Source organism: Scleropages formosus, chromosome 9, assembly GCF_900964775.1.
Source record: "Scleropages formosus chromosome 9, fSclFor1.1, whole genome shotgun sequence".
Lineage (NCBI taxonomy): Eukaryota > Metazoa > Chordata > Actinopteri > Osteoglossiformes > Osteoglossidae > Scleropages > Scleropages formosus.
In genome coordinates this window covers 29,195,341-29,214,411 of record NC_041814.1, presented here as the reverse complement: position 1 = coordinate 29,214,411, position 19,071 = coordinate 29,195,341, and the positions used below count along the sequence as shown (strand labels likewise).

Genomic DNA, 19,071 nt, shown 5'->3' with positions numbered 1-19,071 from the left:
AAAAAAAAAACTCAGATGTAGCTACAATCTTGTTTGTTAAATACTTTTAATACTTTTTTTAAATTTTGATAATTTTAATAATTTTGCCTCTATACCTAGAGATCTTCAAAAAGAACATTTTTAAATGGCAAATTTCTTGAAAGTAAAAAAAAAAAAACAAAGGTGTCTCCAGCAACTGGTGTTCATCGTTCATTGTGGATTGATTTGTCCCATTAACGTGCAGCATAATTTACTCTTCTTGTTATTGAACTCCAGCACCCACACACACTAAACCACAACTGTAAACACTGGAGGTGAGATACCTCATTCTAATCCCAAAATTCATTTTTCTTCAGGCTGACTTTACTGCCATCTATCATGTGGCAAAATAAACACAACACATGTGACATGTTCACTCCGCTGCAAACAAGAACTAACCAAAAAACTGAGTGAAGAAAATGCATTTAAAAATAAACTGGAAAATGGTAATGTGTTTGAGAACTAGAACCTTTGCCCTTTGTAACAAGAGAAGCCAGAGTATTTACCATTTCATCCGCATACATTAGTTTTGTTGGAATATGATGACTACAAGTATGGTGAGCGGATGTGGCTTGCTCCTGGGGGTCTTATTAGAACAGTTTAACTTATTGTGTGAGAGAAATTAAACAAGTTGGATGCCTGGTTGTTTTAACTTTCAGTTGATTTTTTTATTATTATTTTAATATTAAATATACTGTAATTTGAGCACATGGAACAGAGCTGTGGTGGTACGTGTTTTGTGGCTATGCTACATGGGTCATTACGGTAATTACGTCACCCGTGGAGGGGGCGGAGTTTGAGTTGTCACGTTAAACCCACATGCCATGTTTACACCTGATTATGAACAAAGTTACTCAAGTTACGTTAAGCTAGTAAATTCATTGTTACTTCGCATTGGTGAATCCTTGAGAACACTTTTAAGTTTTTATAATTGTTGGAAAACTGCTCTAATGGTTTCGTTCTGTCCATTCAATCGATGACAAGCGACTGTTTTCCTCCGTTGCTAAGGTAAACAATTCGGGCGTCACTTTGCCTACGTCACGTTTTACTGATTATTGCATCAGGTCATCCATTATACTTTCAGGTTATTCCTTTCTTACATATATATCAGCTTTGGAAAGGCGGTGTGAAAGTCCACAGATATTCAGCTGATCCTCCTCTGCTGCGGACTTTGCACTTTTTTTTTTATTTTTTTTTTTTTATCACTCACTCTGTGAGTCTGTCGTGTAGCTCCGCTGTGACTGAGGAGGCGAGGAGGACGACGGTCCAACTGACACACGGATCATCTGGTAAGAACGATTCAAAACAAACCTTTGACACGATCATGTTCACATCATGATGTGTTACTTGCGGTAAATAAAAGCAGCGCATAACAGCAAGGACTGAGTCCAGACAGTGTTATTCTCTGAAACGCGGCCGCTCCGGTGTAATATAACTTAAGGCCGGGCGAAAGTGAAAGTTCCCTGCGTTGTGCGTGCCGTGCGGCGTTTTAAATTATTAATGATGAAAACAGAGTGTTTGTGTGTCTTAAAATTTACAGTGGAATTTAACGCTCCCAGAAACTGAAGTTTGAAAGAAACACTCAGTGGAAACACACAGTTACAGTACAGTAGGATACACACTAGCGCCTACAGTACAGAACTGAACTGAATAGAGCAAAAAGATTTAAAAAAAAAAAAAAAAAGAAAAAAAAACAGCAAAACAAAAGGAAACACGAAAGAAGAGATCGTTTGATACTGTGTATTGAATCCACACTTTTTATAGACGGTTTTGAATATCGGAAGGTGAACATGGTCACTACCTTTCATCACCTGCCTACTGCGGTACTGCAGAAATGAACTCCTTACCAAACACCTCATGGCTCTGAGACATTGGGATATGGTGCAAGAGTCTCAAAATCAGTACTGTGAATGTAAAATTGCACTGTAAATGGTGTCGACATTTAAGTAACGCATCTGGGATTTTAAGATCATTGTTTCCACTCACAGTCTGTGTGTCCTGTCTTCTCCTCTCCTCACCTGTCCTCTCTGGTGCAGAAGTCTATTCCACAGACCATGACAGATGACAGGGAAGCACAGGAGGATGAACTTCTTGCTCTGGCTAGTATTTACTACCAAGAATTCCAGAAGTTTGGATCCAAATCTGGGGGTGAAATTCGAGCGTGTGTCGAGCTGCCTCAGGACTTCAAAGTGGCCATCAGAACAGGTGGGGCAACATTAGTAGAAATGTTATACTTTCACCATCTTGGATCAATTCTGCTTTATAATGAATTTTTCAAACTTAATAATATTGATAATGAATGCATTGATATTCATGTTTCCGGTTGATTTTTATCAGGAGATATTTATAGAGAATATGCTGTGTCCTTCCTGCCTCCCCTGGTTTTGAACTTTGAGCTCCCAGTGGATTATCCTTCCAACTCTTCACCTGTGTTTAAACTCAACTGCAAATGGCTCTCACCAAGCCAGGTAGGTTTTTTCTTTTTTTTTTATGGCTGAATAGAAATGTGTCCCAGTAATACAGAGACAAAATGAGAATTAAACAGAGAGAAAGGAATCAAGGCATCTTTTAAAGAAATAAATACTAGTGTAGTAGTGGAGAAAGGGAAAAACATTGACAGCCACATCCTACAGAAAATGTCTCTGACATTAAAACATTTGGATTAATTATTGCCATGCTGCTGGAGTATGTAAATTTACAAGGAAGGTACTGCCATGTTTATACCATTTGTATTACACTTGCCTGGTCAATTAAATTTTTTCATATCACTTGCATTTAATTTTAGTATGAAATGATAATTTACACGCACGCATTTTCAGAACCGCTTGTCCCATACGGGGTCGCGGGGAACCGGAGCCTACCCGGTAACACAAGGCGTAAGGCCGGAGGGGGAGGGAACACACCCAGGACGGGACACCAGTCCGTTGCAAGGCACCCCAAGCGGGACTCGAACCCCAGACCTACCGGAGAGCAGGACTGTGGTCCAACCCGCTGTGCCACTGCACCCCCCTCATTATAATTTACATTTATTTCAATTGTTTGTAATGACAGCTATCACTATTTTATAATTTGCCCTCTGTACAAGTGAAGAAGCATTAGCTATAAGTAGCTACCTTTCGGAATCATGCCACAAGGCATGTTTTTATGTGTTTCAGTAATTTTCCTGTCACACTTTCTACACTGGAAGTTGCACAATTAGGAATTAATTTGGTGAAAGGCAGAAGCACTACATTGGTGTCAGGAGTGGGATGAGAACCGATGCCAGGCAGCCGTAGAGATTTGAAGTAAGACCAACAAGGGAAAATGCATTCAAAATAGTCAACACTAAACTCAGGTAAGACCCATGTTGTGTAAAATTTTGAAATATTGATATAGATTAGCAGAAAAATTTATCAGTTTTATTACCAAGACTTTCTGATATGGGAAGAAGCAGATTTATAACAAATACAGTAAGATAAAGCAGATATTAGACAGGTATTGCAGAGGTGATTGTAATAAACACACACACTCACGCACTGTCTGAAATGGCTTGTCCGGAGTGGGGTCGCAGCGAGCCAGAGCCTAACCCAGCAACACAGGGTGCAAGGGTGGAGGAGGAGGGGACATACCCAGGATGGGATGCCAGTCCATCGCAAGGCACCCCAAGCAGGACTCAAACCCCAGATTCGCCAGAGAGCAGGACCTGGCAAAGCTGGCTGCTCCACCGCGCCCCCTGTAATAAATATCTAAAAGGAATTTTACTTTTAACTACTTTAGTTGTGAATACATTACATTCCTTCACTTAGCAGATGCTTTTCTCCAAAGTGACTTCTAATGAACATTATGTAGTGTTATCAGCCCACACCTTATTCACCAAATATTGCTCATCTGTGTGTCTCTCTCTGTGCATGCATGCATCATTCAGCTGGAAGGTTTGCAGCAGCACCTTAAAGACTTGTGGGAGGAAGGCCAAGGCAGCGTGATCCTCTTCTCCTGGATCCAGTTCCTCAAAGAGGAACTTCTTAGCTTCCTCCAGATACAGTCCCCACTGGAAGTCTATGGAGATAATGAGACTAAGGAGAACTGCAGCGCTGAAAAGGTGCATTTGGCCCAGGGAGACCCGCTGGGTCAAGAAGCCAGTTCTATGTCCGACATCCTGCTTGAGCTCCTGGACTTTGACGAGGCCGAGAGACAAAGAGCCTTTGACAACCAGGTGTTCTCTTGCGGCGTCTGCTTCTCGGAGAAGCTTGGATCAGACTGCATGTGTTTCCGGGACTGCGACCATGTGTACTGCAGGGCCTGCCTGGCTGAGTTCATAGCTTTACGGATCAGAGACGGCCAGGTTAGGGATCTCCAGTGCCCCCATCATAAGTGCTCTGCTACAGTCACACCCTCCCAGGTAATTTAATCACAGAAAGAGTCTGAGGAACTTTTCTACATTTTCATCTCCATCCAGAAAGCACTTCAGATGGTTGCAGACCGCTCTCAATGCCTAGTGACCACGCTTTTCCTGCATCGGTACTTTATATCTCACTACCATGTGAGAAGCCAGAAGGACATATTGAGCTGAAGCTAAAGTCAACACATTACATGCTGTGTCCTACCATAGAGTGACAGAGATCTGCTGCTTTACAAAATGAGTATGTATAATAAAATAGTGTTATTCGCTGTACAAACTATTCAGATTTGTAGCCCCTTCTAATCTGAACAGCTTTGGCTTTTCAAGAAGTCAAGAAGGCTACAAAACTAGTAATCTGATGTACTATGAAGATAACTACTAACCAGCATTTATTGACTAGTAGTGAGCATTAATCTTATTTCAAAGTACAAAAAGCTTTTAAATAACTGGCTTGTCATTTTTTTTCGTCCCAAACTACTTTGATTAGCCTCGCTGTGGTGCCACGAGATGCAGAATAGCATTTTATAATTATTTTGGTAAAATCTGTTGAAATTAAGTGTTTGTCGTCATGAACAGGAGCTTTAAGTTTTGTTCAGAAATGCGTTAACCACACTTGTGATGTGCCTTTTTCAGTTAAAAGCCGGTTCTTTAGTCACTATGCTGTTCCTGCAGGTGAAGCAGCTGTTGAGCGAGGAGCTGTTCCTGCGCTACGACCGCTTGCTGCTCCAGTCTAGCCTGGACAAGATGACTGACATCACATACTGCCCACGACAGACCTGTGCTGCACCCGTGCTCCTGGAGCACGAGGGCAAGGTGGCCCTGTGCCCTGTCTGTGCCTACGCCTTCTGCCCCCTCTGTAGAAGGGGCTATCACGGGACATCCGGCTGCAGAAGCAACATACCGCAAATAGAAGGCACCGAGGACGGCGCATACGTGCAGACTCCTCAGAAAGGCGGTAAAAAGAGCTGTGACACTTTCAGTGTCATTAATTTATCTCCTCCCATCCCACTCGTTCCTTGTCTTTTGCATGTTAGATGTCGAGGTTTTTTGTTTTTTTTCCCCCACAATAGTAAAGTGATCAGAGAATTTCTAAATATCAGTGTACCTGCAGTGTAAATAAGTACATCATTCAAAAGGTCCTTATCTAACAAGCGTAATCATAATTTTGACCTGGCAATTTGTGACTCGGGTGGGGGGGGCAATTGGGGTAACGGGCTTGGCCAGGTCCCACTCTCTGCTGGGTCTGGGGCTCGAGTCCCGCTTGGGGTGCCTTGTGACAGACTGGCGTCCTGTCCTTGGTGTGTCCCCTTCCCCCTCCAGCCTCACGCCCTGTGTTGCTGAGTTAGGCCCTGGCTCACCGCGACCCCACTCGGGGCAAGCGGCTTCAGCCAATGTTTGTGTGTCGCTGAGTTTGAGACTGAAACCAGGCAGCATAAATTTCATGAATGTCGGTATAAAGGGTTTGCAGCCCACCAATTTCTAGACTTTCCCCAGACAGCTAGAGGGAAGGACTCCTTCAGCTAGTCTGACAAGACATTTCTGTCTTCATGTCATTCTCTCAACTTCTTCACTAGTTTGGTCAATGAACCGTCAGTCCAGCGGTCCTCATTTTTGGGTGTACAAGTTTGAGTCCCACAGGTGTGGGGATACTGGTTGCCAGAGAAAGTCTATGCTTATTTCACTAGTGAAATCCCTTCAGACCAGCAGCGTTCTTTCAGCCCCCAGCCCCTCCGTCCAGGACATGCAGCATCTGCGGAAGGACTCACTGTTCTCCTATGTCTCTGACTGCAGAGGGGCTCCAGGCCTTGTGGGAGGATTATGCCACAGGCAGCAAAGAGCGCAAGAAGGTCCTGGAGAAACGCTACGGAAAGGGGATATTTGAAATGACGATCTCAGACCACCTCAGCAGTGTCTGGATAGGCGAGAACAGTAAAGATTGTCCAGTTTGCAAGGCTCACATACAGGTGAGAGACAGTATTGTCAACATTGTGGTTGGAGCACTGAGTTCAGAGCACCAGGGTGATGGGTTCAAGTTCCACCTGTCTCCATCTGTTTACGTTGACATTGTCATGTGAACAAAGGTGCGTTACTTTTTTTTAAATGAAATATAAAATATACTATTTCCAAGAATAGAGAAGATATGGTGAATAAAGCTGTGTATTTGAAAGAAAATACCATTCAGTTGCATGTTAAGTCATCTAAAATTTTTTTCATTTAGTCTACGTATTGAGAAATATGCTTTGAACCATCCAATTTCAAGAAAGTTGTGTTTTATTTATAAAAAAAAAAAAAAAAAAAAAAAATAGTGATTTACAATTAGCATATTTGTACTTTTCTGTTGGAAGAATTGAATATTTACTGGCAAAGTACTCTCCATCACTGAATTCTTTCCTCAGGGTTAGATCAGCACCTCCTGGTTAGATAGCTGAAACTCTGACCGCTGTGCCTTTTTTTTTTTTTTTTTTTTTTTTTTTTTTTTTGCAGAAAAATTACGGTTGTAACAGAATGACCTGCATCTCCTGCTCCAGCACATTTTGCTGGAACTGCCTAACTGTACTCCATAATCGACAATCCTGCTGCAAGTAGGAGCCCTGTCTCAGAACATGCACACTGTAAACCATAGTGCGACGGGTCACATCGCTGGGTCACAGTGCAATGGTCATAGTGGTCACAGCCAGGGAATGACCAGTCCCGTTTCTGCATTTTTAGCATGTCTGAACTTTGCAAGCTCTCATTTTTGGTTGGACCGTTCAAAAAAAGGAACTGCAATGAAGAGCAGTGTTCCCATCAGTGCTGCATCTTGCATGAGTGCAAAAACATCAAAACCTTTCACCAGAACTGCTTTTCCACGTATTAGACTTTGCCATGTGAGAAATCAGTGCACCCAACGTTCTTTATCTCAATGCTACCCTTGCCAAAGACTGTTGGTGAGACACCAAGTAATTATAAACTTCTCAGGCATAAGATTACTTGGGTCTTTTGTCATTCCTGAAAGTAATCTTTGCTGTTTTTATTTTGTTAAATTATTGTGTTGCAAACACTGTCCTGAAACCTGCTGGTCTTAGAGAAAAAGATGACTGTCATTAGGATGACTGCCGAGAGTTGATGTTCTGCAGATTCAAAACAGAATTTTGATGCTCATAATTGTGCTTTTACATATTTTTAAAAAAACAAAACAATTTAACTTTAATTTGGAGTTCGAAAACTTTGTGAGGTGAAAAATTCTAGTCTAATCACAGCTAGTATGTGATTGCATGTGATTTGGGATTAGTCTACAAATATAGTGTTGAAGCATAACATTAAAACATGAACGTTATATTCACAGCATTAAATGACACAAAATGGTCTGTAAGTTTGCAAAATTAATACTTGAACTTTTGTTTTAGTATTATGTTTTTTTTCATATCACAACCCTGAATGCAAACATTTTAATAAACGGAGATACTTTACATTACATTTTACCTTTATTCTTTTAGCAGATGATTTTCTCCAAAGCGACGTACATTTCATGGAAAGTGCCATACAGTACATAACTCAGAATGTACATACGGTATGTATTAAGATACAGTAAAGATAAAGTACAGTCATAAAGATACAGTACATAAGTCACCAAAATTCTTGCAATGTACCATGGAGGTCTATCTTATGTGATCTCATTGTAGCCTTCAGTTCCTTCCGCACTCAACATGCAAATCAGGCTGCCGACCCTCGCTGACTCATTTCCGGCCTCCCCAGGTATCGGCTGCATTTTCAGCTGCCACCAAGCTATCCTTTGTTGTCAAACGGTCGGTTCCTTGTTGTCACTGGGTAACCCAGCACCAACATTAAGATAGCACTCCTAAATGTTTTAGTTTACAGAACTGATACAACAGACTTTCTCTGATGGTTCTATTGAAAATAGGATAGTGTCGATTGTCCAGTGCCTGCATGTTCCAGTAACACTCAGAGGTGGCATATGCGCTAAGGGCATTTCGACAATGCCGGTCATTCTGCAGAAGCAAGGAAAGGTCACTGAAGCATATCTGCATTTTTTGCCCCGAAAATGTAGCTTTTTGTTGTACTCAAAAGGATTTGTGCACAAAAGGGTTATGTTTGACTTTGATTTCCAGAATAAATCATATCAGAATTTATTTCAGTATCATTGACTGTGTTGCATGCCCAAAGACATAAAAATACTTAGCCATAAACAATACACGGGCCCCTCAGGAACACTGGAAGTTTGTTCTTAACTCAATTTGTTTGTAAATCCAGTCACTTTTACCACTAAGGCACTATTAACAAAAGCTTAGAAATGCAGAAATTTCTTTATATGTTAATTTAGGTTCTGCAAAAACCCCACATAAATGTATTATGTTCATCTGAAGTCCATACACCAGGATGTGTGAGGCACCAGCACGAATTGCTTGCTGCACTATCTCACTGTACTGTAATAAATCAGGGAAAAATAAACATACTGTATTTACACTGACCAAAAAGGTAACTGGTTAACTCGTTCTTTTTAAGAATGTGTGGAATGTGAACTTTAATCTTCCCTGTTTGTACTGTTAAACATTTCACATCATTTGCCAAATGTGCTCAGAAATATATTCTGCAGCAAGAAACTAACATCTAAGTACAGTAACCAACTATATCTAACATAACACATGTTATCAAATCATTTTCATATTATATTTTTCTTGAAAAGGGGGTCGTGGTGGCGCAGTGGGTTGGACCAGGTCCTGCTCTCCAGTAGGTCTGGGGTTCAAGTCCCGCTTGGGGTGCCTTGCGACGGACTGGCGTCCCGTCCTGGGTGTGTCCCCTCCCCCTCTGGCCTTACGCCCTGTGTTGCTGGGTAGGCTCTGGCTCCCCGCAACCCCGTATAGGACAAGCGGTTCTGAAGAAGAAGATTTTTCTTGAAAAATGTTTTGTTGTAATGCTGTGGTGGAATGCTCAGGTGTGCTTTCCAAAGTTTGAGAATGTGACTGAACATATGAGTTCTTTTTTATTGTCTATTGTCTATTGTCTGCCTTCAGTCTCTATTGCTCACCCTTAGGCAAAGAGTTTTTACTTATGTCAGTAAACATTAAAGTATATAAATCAGCAAAATTAATCACTTTCCATAAACCCATAAATATATGTATCCATGAATCTGAGTGCATTCAAACTACTGATCCTAGATCCTTCTTATTACTGTTGTTATCACTGCCTTCTTTGGTTTTATAAATTGTTCACCAGTTGCCACCATTTGTTCAACAACCAGACCTAAGACCTAGAGAAGGGGTGGGCTTTTGCTGAGGTGCACCAATCACCATAGAGCAGCACAGGTTCCTCCAGGAAGGGTGGAGTAGAACCTGTCAGGCTTAATATAAGATCTGATGAGACCTTTGCTGCTGCACTGAGAGTCAGTCATCGTCATGGACAGCTTGACCAGGCTCACTGTCCTCCTTTTGTTCTTGTGGACTGTGGAAGGACAGAATGAAACTACCATGCAAGAGCCATCTAGAACCACACTGGAACTGACTACGACCACACAGGAACCAACTACACCGGAGCTGACTATGACTACACCAGAACCGACTACAACCACGCCAGAACCAACTACAACTACACCGCAACTGACTACGACCACACAGACACCTGTGGCGCCCAATACAACAATACTGGAACCAATTATGACCACACAAGGACCAGCTACAGCTACTCAGGTGCCAAGTCAAACCACACAGGCAACAGGTACAACCACAACAAAATCAATGACAACCACAGATATATCAGTATATATTACTGTATATATTACCGTAATACTGTAAAATGTGAAGGTTAAAAACTGTCAAGTTGCAGTTTAAAACATTAGGCTTTGAGCTTGGCTGGTGTGGTGGCGCAGTGGGTTTGGCAGTGCTGTGTGGTGGGTCTGGGACTTGAGTCCTGTTTGGGCTCCCTTGCAATGGAGTGGTGTCTCATCCAGGGTGTATCCCTGTGGCTCTGGGATAGGCTCTGTCTTGCCACAACCCTGCTTGGGACAAGTGGTTGTTGACATTGGTTTTAAACTCTTTTAAATTCTGTTTCACAGGAGCCCCAAATCATAACACTTCCACCACCATGCTTTACAATTTGAGGTTCTTTGGTCAAATGCCAGTGTTTAGTTTAGTTTAGTGTTGACTTGTGCTGTGTTTTCCAGGGAGATGTTCTGCAGATCCCCCCTTGTGCTGTCTGAGGCAGAATAACATCTGTAACAGAGGATGCTTCTGTGATGTTGCCTGTCTGAGATTCAGGGACTGTTGCTCTGATTTCAATTCTACCTGTGTGACAGGTACTGTATGAACACTCTAATCACATTTACATTGTTTTATGTCCTTAATGGCAGCTCCACAGAGCTCAGCATTTAGTCATTTAAATGTAGGTTCCTGCAGGAGTTCCTTTCATGAGAATTCAGCTTGAGCATTTTCATGGAGAAGTTTGTGTTCCCTGTACAGCAGCTGCCAGTCACCCTTGACAGTGTCTGTATGCTGTGTACCCATGTAGGCTTCCCAAGTGGAACCTCTCAATCACAGAACCAGACCAGCATGAACAACATGACCAGCGTGAACAACACTGGCTCCACGTTTCCCATCTTCTCTTTCTCAGGTGTGACACTGCCAGCATCCTTATCATAAATGTGACACTATCATACTGTGGAATATGTCTCAGTGTTGTACATTGTTTTGTGTTTCTTCTCCCAGGGAGCTGTGCATCTCCAGGTGCCATGTGTTGTGCTGGGACCAACTTGAGCTGCTTTCAGGGGTGTTTCTGTGACGAGGCGTGTGTGAATATAGGAGACTGTTGCCCTGACTACAGCAGTACCTGCCTAGGTAAGAGTCTACCAGCCCCTTCTCATTGCCAGCTCATCATATAATGTCTAATAAAAAATCCATTAGAATAATTTCACCTGAAGCATATGATCTATAACATTAGTTTTGACATATTAGTATTGTATAGATGTTATATGGCGCTTAGGAATGCCCACGGAATTAAGGCTATGGCCTAGGATTTGAATTAGGTGTGTTCAAAATACCCAGCTGTATGAAACAGCCAAATACTGTGAGTGTTTTTTGGATTTTAGTTAAACAATCTCTTAATAATAATAAAAATAAAGTCTAATACATTAAAAGTTTTGGATTCCAGTAACATAAATTGAGAATAAAACTGATGCCAACCCATAAAGACTCCATATTTTAACAATTTTAATAAAAAGTTTCAATTTTTTGTGATTTGTATGTTGTGAAAAACTATATTATTATTATTATTCTTATTATGCAGAAAAATAATTTTACACATTGTCACCTTTGTTTTTCTTCTCCAGCCCGACCTGTTCAATCTGTTTTTGCCAACTTGCTTGTATCTGTCAACGCCCCATCCTATGTGACTGACTCATATGTGCAGGCAACACTCCAGAATGTGAGCCTGTCCCTTTAATTTGTGTGTGTGTGTGTGTGTGTGTGTGTGTGTGTGTGTGTGTGTGTGTGTGTGTGTGTGTGTGTGTGTGTGTATACGTGTGTGTGCGCGCAAGCAGCATTCACAAGGAAGCAATTGGTGGAATGTACGCATATTTCAGACGTAAGGAACATAAAACCATGGGGAATAACCCTTGTATGAATGAGGGCATTTCCTGGTGCTGCTGGGATATAATGTGAGCAGCTGATTCTTCTTCTTCTTCTTCTTCTTCTTATTATTATTATTATTATTATTATTATTATTACTACAACAACAACAATAATAATAATATAATAATAACCATGCAACTACTTTCTCTCCTATGGACTGTAAGTGAGGAATGTGAATTGATAAACTTATGAACACTGTGTGACTGAGATTTCTGCTTTTCCACCAGGCCACAGCTCAACTCCAGCTGTACTTACAGAGTACATACAGTAAGTTCAGTTCTTTGAGCATCATCAAGATCAGACTGAAAACTTGAATCCACGGTGGAAAGTGGAAGGTGCTTTACTGGTGTTTGCGTTAATCTAGATGAATTAGTATTCGTAACCAATACTTCTGGAAGTCACGTCTTCTAATATTAATGAACGTTCCAGAAAAAATTACTTTGTCATGTAAAATGAAAGTACATAAAAATAAAAATAAAGTATATAAAAAAAGTCTTCATATGGCTGTTTCATAAGTTCATTACAGTAAACTCACATGTTTCCTGCCAATAGTTAACAAATGTGCATACGCACATGTATTTGTACAAACAGAAAGTATATGGTAATAAAAAAATTGTCTAATCCAAACTTGCCAGTTTTCAAATTTGGCACTGCAGTACATACACAGTAGTGCATTACGCAGACACACACACGTGCGCACACGCATGCACCATTAGCAGCCAAAATTCATCACACATCCAGATCCTTATGGCTTGCAGCAGGGGCAGCTAATAGTGTAGTATTTAGAGTTGTTGTTTCTGGGTTCAGTTGTTGAAGGTTTCAGTCTCACTTAGTGCTGTGGTATAATTAATTGAGGCACTTAACCTAAATTGCATCACTATAAATTGCTCAGTTCTGTAAATGAGCACATCCATGACATATGCAGTTTAAACACTTCTACCAGGGTATTCTGGCACAAGAGGGTCCTATAGCACCACAGGTGACCTTTGTGACACACCAACATCAGACCTTCACCTGGTGGCTGTATCTCAAGATTTACCCACACGCACACTTTCTGAACTGCTTATCCCATACAGGGTTGCAAGGAGCCAGAGCCTAACCCAGCAACAGCAGGCATAAGGCTGGAGGGGGAGGGAACACACCCAGGACAGGATGCCAGTCTGTCACAAGGCACTCCAAGCAGGGCTCGAACCCCAGACCCACCACAGAGCAGGACCCAGTACAACCCAGTACAACTCACCACACCACCACACCACACCACCACGCCCCCCTACTCAAGATTTACATTTATTTTATATTTTTCTCTGAAGTAACTGACAATTTTTTATCCATTTTGCAGCGCTGAGTAATTTTACCAGAGCAATTCAGGGTATGTACCTTGCTCAAGGGCACTATGACAGTCCATGAGATTCAAACCAGCCACTTTCAGATCCAAAAGCAGCAGCTTGAATCACCACACTCCTGGTGACCTAAAGCACTAACCACTACATAATGGAACCTTTTCAGCCAAGGTGGGACTTGAACCCCCCACTCCCCAGCTCTAGAGTCAGGTGCCTTATCTATTAGGCCCCTGGGTCTGTCTGTGTATGATATGTAGGGGGGGGGGGGGGGGGGGCACTCTACTAAACATTAGAAATGCCTCTGAGATTGCGTCTAGGCTGACCATGTAGCATTCAGAGCCGTTTTTTTCTGGATCCGGTCATCACAGGTTGCAGTCTCACCTTCTGCCGTCATACCATTCATCACTTACCCTAAATTGCACCAGTCTAAACCACCCAGCTCTATAAATGGGTAAATAACTGTAAGTCACTTTGGAGAAAAGCGCCAGCTAAATGAATAAATTGCAATGAGTTCATGGGCCAAAGGAACTGCCCTTCCTGAACTGGTGAAGCTGAGGCTGAATCCTGATTGGTCACCTAATGGTAATGTGGTCATATTATAATATGGGATTTTCATTTTTGTGCATGTTTCCCAATCAGCACATAAATTAAAGACTGATAGATCTCCAGCATGGGGCTCAATGTAAAATAATTTAAAATATAATAATTTAATATTTAATATATAATAATTTAATAATATATAATATATTAATAATATAAATTTAATAATTTAATAATATATAATATAATAATTTAAAAATTTAAATATAATTTAAATATATACTAATTTAATATTTAATTTAATATAATATAATATAATTTAATATAATAATTTGCTGATTTTTTTTGAGATGCATTTTTTTAACACATCACTTATTAATTTGCATGTTTGGTTAATGCACAGTGCCATGAGAGATACATTACTTATAGGATTCAGTTCCACTAAGGGCTGGTCTAGAGCACTCAACTCTCAGGCTCGAGGTGAGTCCCCCTCCAGCCCCGGGCATACTCATGATGTGCAGCTCAAATATTTTTTTACCAGGGTATTCTGACACAAGAGGGTGCCATGTTGTAAGACACAGAGAAATTAACATAGAGTGTAGGCTGCACCATCGGTGTTCTGCATGATACACCCACACCATACCTTTACCTACTGACTATATCTCAGCATGAAAGGGGTGCAGTGGTGCAGTAGGTTGGACCAGGTCCTGCTCTCCAGTGGATCTGGGGTTCGAGTCCCGCTTGGGGTGCCCTGTGATAGACTGGTGTCCTGTCCTGGGTATGTCCCCTCCCCTTCCAGCCTTACGCCCCGAGTTAGGCTCCGGTTCCCTGCGACCCCGTATGGGACAAGCAGTTCAGAAAATGTGTGCATATCTCAGCATCTCTATTTAAGGCTGTTCTCCAAAGTAACTTACAATTTACCCATTTATAGAGCCAGATCACTCAGCATAAATACCTTGCTCAAGGGCACTAGATGAGATTCCATGCAGCCACCTTTAGATCCAGAAGGAGCAGTTTTAGTCACCACACTGTGACCTACTAAACAGCTTAAAATTCACAGACCAGGTGGGACTTGAATCTACAAGCCCCAGCTCTAGAGAGTGGCACCTTATCCATTAGGCCATACTGGTCTTTCTTAGAAATGTCTCTATGATTGCATCTACACTGCCAAAAACTGGGATGGCCAAAAACCATCTAATACACTTTGATTGGTCTCCTGTGCTCCAAGCAGACCACAGGGGACCTTGAAAAGAGGAATATCATCTATAGCACACAGTCTGGGAACTCTGTAAAAATGTGAGACAGACTGGCAGAAAACTCGGAAGACAAGCCAGCGGCACAGAGACATAACTTGCTTAAGGATACTACAGCTACAGGTGGGATCCAGATCTCCAACTTACTCGACAAATTTACGTGTTGTTATTTGTCACAGATACCTTTGCATTTCTTATCAATTCCATATGTGCTACACATGAAATGCTATTGTTATTGTTATCTGTTTGAAAATTGTTGTCTCTCTATCAATCCTATGTGCAGCTACCAGTGTTAAAAAAATGCTGGTTTCAACAGTGACATCAGACAAACTGGCTACACTTTGAGAATCGTGTGTGTGTGTCTGTATCTCTCCATCTGTTGATGTTGCACTTTTCTTTTCTTGCAGCTGTGCATCGCTTTAGAAAAAAGCCTCTGCTAAACGAATAAATGTAAATGTATTGGGCGGGTCTGCGGTTTGAGCCCTGCTTCGGGTGCCTTGTGATAGACTGGCATCCTGTCCTGGGTGTGTCCGTTCCCCCTTTGCCCTTGTGCCCTGTGTTGCCGGGGTAGGCTCTGGCTCGCCGCGGGACAAGCGGTTGTTGAAAATGGATGGATGGATGGATATGAAATGTACCTTACAAGGTAACACCATACTGTTACTGGATCTGAATTAAAATTACAGTGATTATAAACACACCTGGTGAGGATGTGACACTGGTAGCCGTTGGCCGAATAGGACAGCTATTTAAATTTCCATTACAACCACAGAGATAACCCCTTGGGTTATTTATTTATTCAAGGGTTACATTCTGTAAACAGAGATAAAGCTACAATTCATTTTTTAAAAAATCACTGTAGGACTTTATTTTATTTCCATGAACATGGAAATACACTGTATGACAGTTTATTGTTTTTTTATTAACATGAAGCAACATTAAGGTCTACTTTAAAACGATGGGAATTTGAAAAAAGTTATGCGCACCATCCGCTCTTCAGCGCCTTGTGTTTTATACATACAAGAAAGTGCTGCGTTCTTCTTGTGCATCAAGCACCACAGGGAAATGAAACAGTGCGGTGAGAAAAGAGAGTCATTCAGAGAAAATATTACAGTGTTTCACCACTTAGCCGTCTCTTAAGTGAGAAACCATTCTAGGTCATGATGTATTTATTCCTTCAGCACGACAGGTATAAAATAACTGGAATGATATAAACACATTAAAAGTTCTTTATTATAGAGCTGCATTTGTCCCTCTTGTTCTATATACTCGTAGCACTTTGAGACTGTTATTCCAGGAATGCGACAGGATAATAGTTGACGGGAATTGTGTTCAGTCAACCTTTAAAAAAAAGGACTGGCACTGTTTTTTTTTTGTTTGACAAAGGTATGGAATGCAGGCTAGTTACTCAAATGCTTGGGGAGGAAATATATTTTGTTGTTTCATTTCTCTCTATAAATGCAGTTTAACAATAACCAGAATTTAACTTTCCCACCTGATCTGAATTCTAAATTACATGATTTCTGAAATATCTGGACCCCTCTTGGACATGGAACATGATGGCAGCTTTTAAGTGATTTACATCAGTCCTTTGCCCTTAAGTGTGTGGATGTTTTTGCCATTCCTCGGTGTGCTTTTTCCATCTCTGTGCTGCCGTTACCCAGTGCTGCTCTGAATCTGTGCAAAAAAGTGTTCAAAATCCTGACTCTGAACTCACTCCTTATTATTTGGTTTCCAGATACCCAGTTTCTTCCAAGTATCCCATCTACAGATATTAATACCATATTATTAATTGGTCCAGACTTTAATGTACCTGGTCTCCTGCATCCCATGATAAACTCAGAGCTCTACATTATTTATTGATTTAGCTGATGATTTTCTCCAAAGCAATGTACAGTGTTAAGCTGCCTACAAGTATTTACTCATTTACACAGCTGGGTAATTTTACTGGAGTATGCACCTTATTAAAGGATACTACAGCAGCAAGGGAGATATGAACCAGCGACCTTCAGATCCAAAGGTAGCAGCTCCAGCCACTATGCAATAAAAAACTGTGACACTGCAAAGCTTTTTTTAAAAAAATTAAATATCACTTAACATGATATTGGGGTATAGGGGGTGTGGTGGTGCAGTGGGTTGGACCACAGTCCTGCTCTCTGGTGAGTCTGGGGTTCGAGTCTCGCTTGGGGTGCCTTGTGACAGACTGGCGTCCTGTCCTGGGTGTGTCCCCTCCCCCTCCGGCCTTACGCCCTGTGTTACCGGGTAGGCTCTGGTTCCCCGTGACCCCGTGTGGGACGAGCGGTTCCGAAAGTGTGTGTGTGTGTGTGATATTGGGGTGAACTTGGGACAGGCTTTAAACAAATTACAATTTTTCCCCCATAACAAAAAATGAGAATAATTTTATTATACATGTTTTCAATATCCAGTCTGTTTCAGGAACAAATTATGACCAATTTTAGAATTAGAAATTAATTTTAATGGTGATGAGAATGGGACCAATTCATCACATAAACACATTTGTCAGGATTCGGTCACTTAACCCTAACAGTCAGAAAATGTAAAAATAGACAAAAACAAATGAGTAATAAATGTTGCCTCTATTCACTGGGTAGCTTGGAGTATAGCTGTAATGAATTCAAAAAAACCTGAATGAAACGGCATTGTCACAGTTTTGCAAACTGGCTCCCCAGTCCCCCTCCTACTGAAAATGTAACCTCTTTTCACTGCAACAAAAAAAAATTGTACAGTAAAACGACAAAGAAAATGCAATTAAAAATAAATCAACTAGGAAATGTTTGCATCTTAAAAAATTTGTAACTTGAATGTTTGTGACACTGCCACGCCCTCTGACGCTCCCCTAATGAGAACACCAGGGGCTATTCAGGAACAGCAAACATAAGGCACCAAACTATTGCCTTCCAGTCGTGGAATCTCGCTCATCCTGAGTCAACTGTCCCTTCTGCGCTCTCAAGTCCTTCCTTGTTGTTTCTGCTCCGAAGCCCTATGCCTCCTCGTCCCATTCTACGTTCCCCTGGATACGATCGTTTGCTTTGCCCCGCGACCATGTCTTCGGATCCTCTCTTCAACCCAGTTCACCCATCGATCGACCATATGCCTGTTACCGACCACAAGAACCTGCCAGGTTGTTTTAGAGGAAGGTCTTGACTAGAGAAATAAACAACTGGAAAGAATTTTTTTCAGCATGTCAAACTGAATCACGGTGCTCTGCTGGTTGAACCTGTTCTCTTCAGGTGAGAACATCTGAAAACCATCTCGGCCCAGTTATGCACATTCACAAATTTGCTGGGAATCCAATGTGTCTCAGAGAATCTGGAATTTACATCAGACAGACTTTCAAATAGGAGAAAGCGATAGTAAACCCATGAGAAGGACAGTGTATATCAAGCAGAAGCTGTCAAGAGTGTGTGAGTAACACAAGAAGGATCAATCAGAAGGATCATCGGTCACCTCCATAACTGTCATCTGCATATCCCCTCAGGAGACACTGATGAAAGTTAACTTGGGTTTTTGCTCAACAGCGAAAAGACAGGTGTTGCCACCCCCACATCCTCAGCAAGAGTTGAAGTTCAGTATCAGTGCTCTGCAGTGTGTGTCTGCACACACATTACTTTTGTTTTGTCTAGCTGACAGACATTCTGCAAGTACGCTGCCAAAATAATAGAACACACACTCCATGCAGTACATCAGAATTAATGGTATCCCACCAGTTGTCTTCTTCTAATTATTGTCAAGGGAACTAACCTTGAAATCCCTTTTCGGTTTTATTGGCTAAGAGGTAGAGAATGGGCGGGGCTTTACTGAATAGAACCAATCATCATAGAGAAGCCCAGGCTTCTCAGGTGAGGGTGGAGTAACAGCTGTCAAGTCTGATAAATAGGAGGACCTGACCCAGACCTTCATAGCAG

The 19,071-nt window shown here is 41.5% G+C and overlaps 2 protein-coding genes across 3 annotated transcripts; both read left to right on the top strand.

The window, feature by feature from the left end:
• The first annotated feature begins 872 nt into the window (after window positions 1–872).
• On the top strand, window positions 873–7,831 carry LOC108930647 (E3 ubiquitin-protein ligase RNF14-like). Of its 2 annotated transcripts, XM_018746012.1 has the most exons (7): window positions 874–1,307; window positions 2,055–2,223; window positions 2,356–2,486; window positions 3,923–4,396; window positions 5,069–5,351; window positions 6,188–6,360; window positions 6,881–7,831. In XM_018746012.1, the coding sequence occupies exons 2-7, from the start codon at window positions 2,073–2,075 to the stop codon at window positions 6,980–6,982; spliced, it is 1,314 nt and encodes a 437-aa protein (XP_018601528.1). In that variant the 5' UTR covers window positions 874–1,307; window positions 2,055–2,072; the 3' UTR covers window positions 6,983–7,831. The 2 variants fall into 2 exon arrangements, with proteins under 2 accessions (XP_018601527.1, XP_018601528.1); XM_018746011.1 differs by lacking the exon at window positions 6,881–7,831 and having other exon boundaries at window positions 873–1,307; window positions 6,188–6,506.
• A 1,949-nt stretch (window positions 7,832–9,780) lies between these two features.
• LOC108930648 (integumentary mucin C.1-like) lies at window positions 9,781–12,331 on the top strand. The gene is made up of 6 exons (XM_018746013.1): window positions 9,781–10,108; window positions 10,554–10,685; window positions 10,898–10,999; window positions 11,095–11,223; window positions 11,715–11,809; window positions 12,243–12,331. Exons 1-6 carry the CDS (start codon window positions 9,790–9,792, stop codon window positions 12,327–12,329), a joined length of 864 nt encoding a protein of 287 aa, XP_018601529.1. The 5' UTR covers window positions 9,781–9,789; the 3' UTR covers window positions 12,330–12,331.
• Window positions 12,332–19,071: the final 6,740 nt, after the last annotated feature.

Excerpts from the sequence above, each read along its gene's own strand:
- LOC108930647 (XM_018746011.1), top strand. The coding sequence starts at position 2,073 with ATGACAGATGACAGGGAAGCACAGGAGGATGAACTTCTTGCTCTGGCT. Across the intron at positions 2,224-2,355 it reads CAAAGTGGCCATCAGAACAG|GAGATATTTATAGAGAATAT; the intron begins GTGGGGCAACAT and ends GATTTTTATCAG. Across the intron at positions 4,397-5,068 it reads CTACAGTCACACCCTCCCAG|GTGAAGCAGCTGTTGAGCGA; the intron begins GTAATTTAATCA and ends CTGTTCCTGCAG.
- LOC108930648 (XM_018746013.1), top strand. The coding sequence starts at position 9,790 with ATGGACAGCTTGACCAGGCTCACTGTCCTCCTTTTGTTCTTGTGGACT. Across the intron at positions 11,000-11,094 it reads TCCCATCTTCTCTTTCTCAG|GGAGCTGTGCATCTCCAGGT; the intron begins GTGTGACACTGC and ends TTCTTCTCCCAG. Across the intron at positions 11,224-11,714 it reads CTACAGCAGTACCTGCCTAG|CCCGACCTGTTCAATCTGTT; the intron begins GTAAGAGTCTAC and ends TTTCTTCTCCAG.